Source organism: Schistocerca nitens, chromosome 6, assembly GCF_023898315.1.
Source record: "Schistocerca nitens isolate TAMUIC-IGC-003100 chromosome 6, iqSchNite1.1, whole genome shotgun sequence".
In the NCBI taxonomy this organism is placed as follows: domain Eukaryota; kingdom Metazoa; phylum Arthropoda; class Insecta; order Orthoptera; family Acrididae; genus Schistocerca; species Schistocerca nitens.
In genome coordinates, this window is record NC_064619.1 from 742,742,653 (window position 1) to 742,753,756 (window position 11,104).

General features: G+C 45.6%; 1 protein-coding gene across 1 annotated transcript in view; it reads left to right on the plus strand.

The window, feature by feature from the left end:
* Window positions 1–901, plus strand: part of LOC126262525 (UDP-glucosyltransferase 2-like) — a 126,796-nt gene extending 125,895 nt beyond the window's left edge. The window contains exon 7 of the mRNA XM_049959198.1: window positions 120–901. Coding sequence (XP_049815155.1) covers window positions 120–417 — 298 coding nt within the window. The 3' untranslated portion in view covers window positions 418–901. The remainder of the gene's footprint in view (window positions 1–119) is intronic.
* Window positions 902–11,104: the final 10,203 nt, after the last annotated feature.

The following is an 11,104-nucleotide window of genomic DNA, read 5'->3' on the forward strand; positions in this document are numbered from 1 at the left end:
CATTTGCCAGAAACTTAAGTGCGATTTGCAGAGTAACCATGTACATGTAGATGTAGATATAAAGTTATTTGCCTCCTCTCTTTCGTAGAACGCCGTCACTTGTACTGGCGCTGTTTCAGCTACCGAGAGCGCATGAGGGAGCTGTCTGCGCTCTTCCGGGACCGGCCGCGGCCGCCTCTGGAGGAGGCAGTCTACTGGGTGGAGTACGTGCTGAGGCACCGCGGGGCGCCGCACCTGAGATCGGCCGCTGCCTCCCTGGCCCTGCCCTGGCACCAGCACCTGCTGCTCGACGTCGCCGCCCTCGCCCTGGCCACGCTGCTGCTCGCGCTGGCGGCCGCCTACGCCGGCCTGCGCTGCCTGCTGGGGGCTCTCTGGAGAGGCGGCGCGGCGCGGCGGAAGGAGGTCAAGAGTGACTGAGCGACAGGAGGCAGCGCTGGTCCTCCGGCCCGGCTAAAGTCGCGGCTAAAACATCCAGAGGAGATGCCTTGCATTCTATGTGCAGTGTTACTTGCTGGTTGGACTTGTTCTGGTAGAGAGTTGAAGCTACAGTTCCTGAGTTATCACCTGAGATATTTTCAACAGCAGTTCCCAAGAACAGTCATGTTTTCGGACGGGTGGCTGCATTTGCCTAGGAAACACTTTGTAATACTGACTCACCAACTTCCACCGATAAGTAAATGAAACTTGGAAATGCAGCCCGTCAAATGTATTATGCAAGACTTTTCGACGCAGCATCAAGCTTCACACTTTCTGTTTTTAATTGTTTTGCCCAGGAAATAAAATCATTACCACGACAAATGAATTTTTAAAAATAGAATCTTTAATCTAATTCAGAGTGATCTGTCTGTTCGTCTGCAAATGTTGTGTAAGCGTAACATCTCTAAGTAAAGACTGAAACACACTTTATGCCCCTGACAAGATTTCAGTTTTCTGCGAATTAGAAAAAAAATCTCTTCCATGGACTGCAGAAAGGTTCCTGTCCAAGAAATCTGCGTAATAAATTGAGAAACAGAAATGTCTGAAATTTTATGTGTTGAAACACACAATGAAACTTATATGAAACATGTAAAATATTTAACGTAGTTTCTAGTGAATGTGATATTGTAACGTCAAACTGAATATCCTTAACCAGTGCACCTTGGAAATTTTTTTCCTGTAATGTCAGGGCAAAGAGTGTGCGAACGAAAATTTTTGGTAAATTCACCGAAAAGGTCGGGGATCTATATGGTATTTATGCACGAAACTCTCAACAAAAGACAGTTCTGCTGCCACATTTATTCAGAAAAAATGTGACTTTAAGTTTGACAGTTCTACTATCTTTACTACTTTTACTATGTTTTCATAACAGCAACAAATTGCGTATTGAATATTGATATTTTGTGAAAGGAAAAATATAAGTGAAAAAATAATTGCTTAGGCTTCCGCGGCCAGAGTCAGTCGACATAAAAGTTTTCGGGGTATGGTACCGCGTTATAATGTATAAAACTACTGCTACTAGAGAAAAACCAACGTTTCGACCACGGTTGCAGCGGCCAGTGACCCAGAAGAAGGCCGCTGCAATCGTGGCCGAAACGTTGGTTTTTCTACAGCAGCAGTAATTTTTACATTATGACGCGGTACCCTACCCAGAAAACTTGTATGCCGAATAATCGAAAACGATAATTCAGTGCGTTATCGGTAGTGATCACATCTTCGGCGTGTTGTAAAGATTGAACTGATGTGAGTTGGTGGTAATTTCCTGTGTTGCGACCAAAACTATGCAGTGGAACAAGACTCGCTGTTAAAAGCTGACGAACAACGTGACTGAAGAAACGATAATTATAGGAAAGTTCAAAAGCGAGGATGCTCTGAGTACAACAATACGACTGATTCCAACCGACTTACCGTTTCAATTTAAGCCTGTCCAGTTCTTGGTTCGTCTCATAGTTGTAGGCAAGTCGGTAGAAGAGTGTGGATTAAACCTATGGGCAGTAGTATGTGGCGTGGTCGTGAGTCGGTAAATCATCCGCGCTATTCGTTTTCGCTCTGGATGTCGGATGAATCCCTTGTTGACCAACTGATAGTCAGCAGTGGGGTAAACTACGTTGTGCGCCACTTTTGATATCAGATTTATCAGCAAATTAATTAAATTGTGACAGCTGATTGATGTATGATCTTGTTCTGCTTAGTGCTCTTCATGCAACCTCTTCCCTTCCCCTTAACCTACAGCTCTGCTAAGTGCTTCATGATCCCCTGAGGGTTGATTTAAGACCGCCTTAGGGTAATCAGTCCTGCTCCATCCATCTCGCCCCCTCCTCTGGAAATCTCCAATCCCTCATCCTCCGCCTCGCTAATACAGGCACACATTTGATAACAAATAATTGACTAATTAAATAAATTGATCAGTAAACTAACCCATCCCCCACTTGAAAATCCCCCAGCCATCCCCCATTCCCCTCACTCTCCCACATCTGGAAACTGGCGGGAAAATGATTTAGTCTGTGCTGGAGAGGAACGATCTCATGATACGATATTGAAGTCAATATCAATTACACAGCAGAGGATATACTGTTTATTCATAAAATTCGATTTTCAGGGGCTGGATCTTTTTATTTGGCTGGAAATGCACACATCCAGCAGCTACATTTCCTAATTACATAATTACACAGCTGCAGAATGGGCTGTTGTCTTGTTGGGAGATTTCCGTGTGTGTGCTCACCTTGACGTGCAGGGATCCACTGAGCTGGTGCACAACGCCACCCACCAGAAGATGCCCCATCCCCAACCCTCGCTCCCACCCTCCCCACAACACGCTGACAAAAATGGCGGGAAGAAGATTCAGGCAGTGCTGGAGAGGAATGATCTCACAACACGAAATTCAAATGAAGGTTAGTAAGACACTGATGTGTATTCTTTATTGATACATTTTCCAAGAGAGGGGGCTCCCCCACTTGGTTAGACTTCACGTATCAACCTGACTTCCTAGTCCGCTTCCCATGACGTAATAACTATAACCACAAAGGTACAGAATGAAGCACCGTATAGTAGCCGCCGTGTGGGATCTCCTGCACGTCTCTCTGGCTTGCGGGGGCCGCCACGGAGGTCATAAAAGATCACAGTGTCCTAATTAGAGATCATGATACTAAATACCACTGTCGGCCTCCTATAATCTTGCGACCTGAAGTAAAGCATCAAGTGGAGGTATGCTGTTGATCGTGAAAGTCGAGACACGCTTCCTGTCTCAGTCTTCCTCAAGTGGTTACTATCTTTTTGTGTGGTGAAAAAACGTCTCCTAACAAACACATGGCCATTTTCATCTCGCCTCGGAATGCTATGTTCCTATCCGATAATGCTGGAGACAAAGGGGGGGCTGAGGCAATTTGGATATCAGAAATAGTGGGAAATATTCCATTTACACTACCCTATCATATTAGTTGTTAACAATTTACAGGAGTCAAACAGTCTGTCGCTTAATGGAAGAGATTGATGAAACCTAAGTGCCTACACACACACTTTTTGTCACGTTTCGTAGAGTAGTGTTTCTATCAAACGTCAAAGTTGGTTATGAAGTCGTCACAGTGTGACCGTACATTCCAAACCAAATGCGTTGCTACCAGTGCCTAAGGCAGGTTCCGGAAGAGCCCCAAAGGGTATGGTGTGCATTAAAGTGAACACGCAACAAAAAGGGGTGAGGGAGTTGACCAATAAGCTGGACGAAGTCAACCCTGGTGACACCAAATGACGGACAGGTGTAGACTCTGTAAAGAAAAAAGGCGAAGTAAGGAAGGAAAATGTGGACTAAAACAGCTTTGAGCATCGTGTTCAGTAGAAGGTTTGACTATGAATATCATCCTGGTGATCAGCATGACAGCTGCATGAAATGGAATGCCATTCTCAGGCAGAAGGTCAAAGTGGACTGAAAGGAAATGCGGGAGGTTAAAGCAGTCACGAGGATGCAGTTTTGATTCTTAGAGGCAGAAAACAAGTGGACACTGTGATTCCAAGAGCAACCATAATTACTCGTTGTTGGATCTAATGCCACAGACGAGAGTCATGGTGGAGAAGGAGGAGAAGGGGAATAATGAAGGGCCGTCACTGCGGCAGCTGCCAAGTGCTAGCCTTAAGGACTCACTGCTGCAGGACGCAGAGCCTGAAGGACCCTGTTCTATGTAATCTACAGAGGCGTCGGCATTCTCTCTTGGTCAGCTTGCGGATTGTATGGCAGAAAAATGGTTGGCGGTGGTCACTGGCAAAATGGAGGTCGACTGGGTGAGGGTATCACGTGATGACAGTGTTGAAGAGGATCTCTGAGTTGGTGAAGAAGAAGACCGTTTGTCTTCGTTTGACTTTTTAGAGCCTTTGCGGTTGAAAACTCAGATTTAGTTTGGCTGAAGGTACGTAAGGTCTTTGTGGGAGTGTTCATTTTTTCCTCTCCATCCTCCTTATCGTGAAGCATGGTGAGACGATGATTCGGTGGTTTGTTGCACATTTGGAAGAGAAGGAGACAGAAATGCTCCCACGATTCTGGGTGATTTTACAACTGTAATGCCGAATTTGAGGTCGAAAGTCTGCACAGCCATGTCCATCATGGAGTGAGGCATAGCAAGAAAGGTACAATAAATGATAAAATGCAGGGCTTTCGACTATCCCACAACCTGCGTCCGACAGGGTAACGTACTTTTCCTTTCAGCCATATCTTTTGGATGACCTGCTCATCGGAGGTACATGGGACATTCTCGGAATGGCACTGCATGGACGCCATTGCATTGAAGGAGGTGGGCAATAGCATTTGTTAGCATCCATACCACAAGTAACACATTTGGCTGTGTTTTGACATGACATATTAGTATTGTTGTAACGCAGAGGTGCCTCTTGGCTGACCTTCTCTATCAACTGAATCTCATTTGTCTCAACACTGCAGCACCCACGCCCGTTTCAGACTCCATGCACACCTATTCCCATATGGACTTCTCGTTCTGCAGTTGCTTGTCGTCTCGAGTAGTGCATTCTCCCTGACATGTACTCAAGCGACCATTTTGTGTGTGCTATCCATTTGCTGACTACTGCTCCACCTACGTCTAAACCCCATTGGCAGCTTTCTAAGGCCCATCGGAGGCTTTACTGCTCCCTGGCGATCTTACGTGAACAATATTTCCCCATTTGTGATGACCAGGTAGATTACCGTACAAAAATTATCCTTACCGCCGCAGAATGTTCCATTCCTCACAGATCATCTTTATCTCTTTGTGTACTGGTGTTTCACGATGCAATTCACAGATGGAGATGAGATCTCTGCGTTATTAACTCTCATGCTGCGATGGCGAACTCTGTTTGTTATAAACAGTTACACGCGCAGTGTTGTATTCTTTGGGACAGCAAAAAAGCTAGCTGCATTTCATTTACTTATTCTTCTCTTCTGTCACGCGGTGCAACTTCCGACAGGTTTCTGAGACCAAGGCCCATTCCCCAGTTTGTGGCCTGAGCGTAGTAGGTGATGCCACTGTGGTCCCCATTGCTATTTTCAATACCTTAGGCTGCTATTCTGTTTAGAGCTCTACCCACCATCATAACGCCTTCCTCCATCGGAAACGAGTGGAGGGGCTTGAAGTGATGCCCTTCTCATCCCAGAATCGTAAATACTGCAAAGCTGCCTTTGCTATGACAGAGACAGGCCGATCTTCCGCCCCAAGGTCGGACGATGGTCGCATTGAGGTGTTACAGCACGCTTCTCTTGCGGACAGGCAGTTTCCCTTTCATGTGTACATTCGCGTTTGGGCAGATGGCATGTATCCCAGGCGCTGGAGCGAAGCTACAGTCATATCCATACCTAGCCTCGGTAAGGAAAAACATCTAGCCACTACCCCATTTCTTTCATCAAATTCGTTTTGAAGCGAGTCTCGCAATTTACTAATCACTGCACAGTGTGGATTCTGAGCGCGCCGTTCTGCAGTGGACCATCTCGTGACTTTGCAATCTATATAATGAACGATTTTCTGCGGAAATAGCAGACAATGGCCGTGTTTTTTGATTTTGAGAAAGCCTACGAAACCCGCTGGAGGATGTATCCCCTGTACGCTACACAAGGGGCGCTTGAAAGGCCACCTGTCCCATTTCCTTCAGGAGTTTTTTAAGAGACCGAGTTTTCAATTTACGTGTGGGTTTTCAATTGTGAGGCACATTTATCCAGGAAATCGGGGTGCCTCTGGGCTCCATCCTAAGCTTCGATCTCTTTGCTATAGCCCCATCGTGGCCTAGCCGGCCGCAGTGACCCAGCGGGTCTAGGCGCTTCACTCTGGAACCGCACGATCGCTACGGTCGCAAATTCGAATCCTGCCTCGGGCATGGGTGTGTGTGATGTCCTTAGGTTAGTAAGGTTTAAGTAGTTCTAAGTTCTGGGGACTGATGACCCTGGAAGTTAAGTCCCATAGTGGTCAGAGCCATTTGAACCCACCGTGGCCTGCCTCCCACAGTTTGTCTCCTTGAGTGGCACGGCACGGTAGCGCACGTCAGGACTGGTAGTGAGCTGTTATTCTAAATCCTTGTTTTTGTGTTGCATCAATCCAGTGTCAATGATAGAGCATATGCTTTCCTGTTGCTTTGTGCTTTTTTTTCATCCATTTCGTACTGAGTCATGTTATAAGATCTCACTGATGCAAGATGCAGTAATTTAATTTGTTGATCACGCATCCGTTAATTGTAGTTAAATAATTTCTAACCTTAATATACATGTTGTTTGACGAATGGAAAAAATTGTTTCATAAATGATAACATTGTGCCTCTTGTACATTATTTACCACAATCTAATTTAGTACCGTGCTTGTTATTTTGTTTTTAAATATTAATATTTGATGCCTTCATTCGTTAAAAGTTCATTTGATTTCAGATTCTCCTTAAGGACTATGAAGTGGCTCATTTATACATTTGTAAATAATTGTTCTTGCTAAAGTGCATAATCTATTTACTATCATAAAAAGCTTAATATTCAAAACCTTCCAGGTCAGTCTTATCTTAAATTTTTAGAACGGATTGGGCTGGTGGTGCCTCCGAAATTTATAGTAATGTTATGTCTAGATGCTTTCCAGCGCTCAGTTAGGACGTCTTTCACTGTCATACGCACCGATTTTTTTTTCAGTTTCCTTTATAGCCTTTGTGTACTGTTCACAGTCCTTTCCTTAGTGCAAAGGAGCCAAGAAAGCTTCCACTTGCTCGTTGTTGAGGGAGCCACTGTGATCTTTATGTGGGTTCCTGGTCATTGCGATCTGAAGGGAAACGAGGCTGCTGACGCTGTTGCCAAGGCCGCAGTCGTCCTGCCCTTCCGATGACCTCCGTGTTGCCGTCTGTCAGCCAGTGATGTCGCTTTGGCATCACTACTGGTTCTCTCTTCCAGGGAATTAAACAACTCCCAACAGCTCGGCCGACCTCCTCTGGGCCCTCTCGCAGCGAGGAGATAATTTCAGCTAACTTGCGTCTCGGGCAGTGTCGTTTTAGCCATGGCTAAATGTTTGCTGCCTGAGTTATGAGCTGCTTCAGCGAACGATTTGCGGACTGTAAATTGCATTTTACTTTTTACGTCTTAGCAATACGGCGAAGAATATTTAACCATCAGATCAAGTTATAACTTCGTTTTTATATTAATAGTCTAAAGTTGTGACCCTAATTATTTTTGTGCCCTTAAACAAAACAAAACAATCAATTTACATGGGAGGAATAATCGTCCTGCACAAACACTCGTCACGTATCTTCACACACAACACACACGTCTGCTTCTGTCACCGGTAGCCCGGCATACTGGTCGCTTCACTAGCCCTCTCTGCCACGAGCAAGCGCCAACAGGTTGGAGCATTCTTTACACCCAGTGGTCGACGGAGAGCAAGTCAATCCGTGACTTCCAGTCACCGAAGCCTCGAGACCACTCATGCCGCGGTCGCGGTGGACTGCCAGACAAGCAGAAGCGGCTTAGATGTATACAGCAGTTTTATCCCCGACACAGACTCCTCAGTTTGAAAAACCCACTTTACCCAATCTGAGACGTGGATGTTGTTGAACATAGACCTAGAACTTCTCGCAAAACATGATGATTTATCAATTTTATATGAGTTGTTTCCGAGTACAGAATAAATCTTGGCATGCACGCATTTTCACTTGTTGTGAAAATCCTATAACGGTATGGCCTAGATTGTATTTTGTCTAAGTATTCTCTCATCAGGTAAAACATTTGTTGTAATTAGCAAAATATATGTTATGTCCGGCCTCACAGGACTCGTATGTTAAAGTCATTTTTGGCTTATGGTGGAGTGCTATGATCTACCTCTACCACAGGTAGCTTCATCACTTTCGAACTCTCGAACACTTTATCACATATGACTTCTCTTATGCTAACAGTACAGAGAAGTTTTAAATATGAGGTGTATACTACGTATAATTTTATAAATTTTGTAATATATTGGATTTTATTACGATGGTTATGTCTCCCTGTGTAGATGGGATTTGAAATTTCGTTAAGAGATATCGTTGCAACGAAAAAAACAACTGATTACCGCTCCAATTCAAAGTGACATCCAAGGCACACTAGCCATCACTTCCACCCACCAGGTAGCACACCATTGATATTAAAATGATGGGCTGGTTAATTAAATTTATCATGAGAGTTACTTTGCATCATGAGTAATTTTTTTCCACCTGTTTAACCACACTTGCCATGTAGCTTCAATGGGAACCCGTGGAGGAAGGCGATGTTCGTTTCGAGAAACGCTGTTGAGAAGTGACATCTGAAGCTGACAGCAGAAGGATTCTACTGGCGCCAACATACATTTCGCGGAAGAACCACGAAGACAACTAAGAGAAATTCGCTCTCATAAGGAGACACATTTTCAGTTTGTCCCCCCCCCCCCCCCCCCTGTATTTTCGAATGGACTAGGAAAGGGAATTGCTAGCAAAGGTACAGGATACCCTCCGCCACACACCACGTGACAGTGAAGAATGTTGTCTCTTATTTATCAGGGAAACAACAGACTCTTGGCAAAAATCTTTATATTAGCTCCTAATTTTCTCACTGCAGTCACTTTGCAAGGCGAATGTGAGAAGTTGTAATATATTTGTTTATGACACTTGGAAGAAGTGATGTAGAGCTCACCTCCAAATTCACCCTTCGTCGGATTATCGCTCCCTTCCATATTCTCACAAATATCCCAGTCTCTGATAATTAGTATTAGTATAAACGCAGAGTATGTAACAGCTCGACGTCGACTGCAGCGCTTCTCCTGGGCTCGTGACCATATGTGTTGGATCTTACACGGCTGGAGAATCGTGGTCTGGTCAGATGAGTGTCGATTTCAATTGGTGAGCGTGGCACAGACCCCACGAAACAGTGGACCAGAGTTGTCAACAAGGCATTGTGCGAGCTGGTGGGGGCTCCACAGTGATGTGGACCAACTAAGTCGATCATTGACTGCAAATGGTTATGTCTGGCAGGCAGGAAACCATTTGCAGGCATGGAACATAAGCCACATCGTACACAGGATGCAGTCATTTCCGATGTGGAGTCCCCTATTTTACCCGCTCCTGTGTGAAGTATCTCTCTCGGTGCACAAATTCCCTAGTACACTTGTGTCATCCAGTGAAGACTCTGTGAGCGGCAAGTACAGGCGTTTCTTGTGCTGTGGAGCGGATCTTACAGAGTCGCAGCAGGGATAGGGTATGTCTGACAGTCATCATCGCTGCCGCCTCCCCCCCCCCCACCTCCCCTCCCCACACTAAACCACCTTAGACATCACAGTCTGACGAGCAACGACGTAACGACGTCTTCATGTCTTCGTCTCTGCCACCATCGACGGGTTATCCAACCTCCGGAGTTTCTGTCATTGAATCTTGTACTGCGAGAGTCACCACAGTTTGTTTCAGTCTTGGCACCTGGTGAGCCTGATGTTCTGTCCATGTCTGCCATGCTGGATTATCCAGCGGAGCAGTTTACTTTTCCTTGTCCAGGGCGGGCAGATTCCAATCTTGTGTTTGACCCCTCTACCCTTTCGGTTGCTGAGGCTATTCTACCTCACTGCTGGCGTACACAGCACGTCGCAGCGGATCGCGCAAGAAATTATGGTGTAAGTGTTTTGCACGGAGTGGAACTAGTTCGCCTCACTCGCACTCCCTTATGTTCTCAGCAGTCGCTTGGTGGCCTTTTATAATGTAGCGCCTGAGGATTCAACGGGCACTATTCTGTCCTATCGTGAAGGCATTCCTGTCACAGACCTTGAAGTCGCGGGATCAGTTGTACAAGGTGTCTAAATAAAGTTTCAAGATTGATTATTTTCTGAGTAGCGCTGCTTGCTCAGACTGGTCTCAGCACCTGCGCCAGGTGGTAGGGGGTGTTGGCTAAGCAAGCCAAACATCGGCATTCGCTGGTGAAACGTTAGTATGAAAACATCCGAGTGCAGGGAGCGTTTGTTTCGAAACGTCGTCGAGAAATCGGAGCTATCAAAACGCAGCGCCTCTTTGAGCAGCGGTGTTCGATCAAATTCTAGGTAAAACACAACAACACTGGTACAGAAACATTACAGGTTATTCAAGAGGCCTATAAAGTTTACGCCAAGCCACGTGCCATGATTTTCATGTGGCACAAGAGGTTCAAAGGTGGCCGTGAAGACTTGGAGGATGATGAACACCTTGGAAGACCTTCAACGAGCAGAACGGCCAAAATCTGGCCAACGTGCGTCACGTTTTAAACAGTGACTGATATCTCAGCATCAGAGTAATTGCAGATGAGGTGGGTTTGAATCACCAAACAGTGTTTCAGCTAGTGACGGAAGATCTAATGGTGAGAAAAGGGTGCGCGAAAGTTGTCCCTAAAGCGCTCCCGGATGAACAGAAGGGATGGCGCCTGGGTCTTTCGCTTGAAAGGTTTGATCGTTTACAAACTGAACATTTTTTGGACAAAATGGTCAGTGGTGATGAGACCTAGGTCTTCGAATACGATCCAGAATCGAAGAGGCAAAGTTTGGAGTGGCACACCTCAGCATTACCAAAGTCGATGAAAGCCCGCATGAGCGTCACGTGTGAAAAGCATGCTCATTGTTTTCTTTGACGCGAAAGGCATGTTGCACGAAGAGTTTGTGCCTGTCAGACAGAC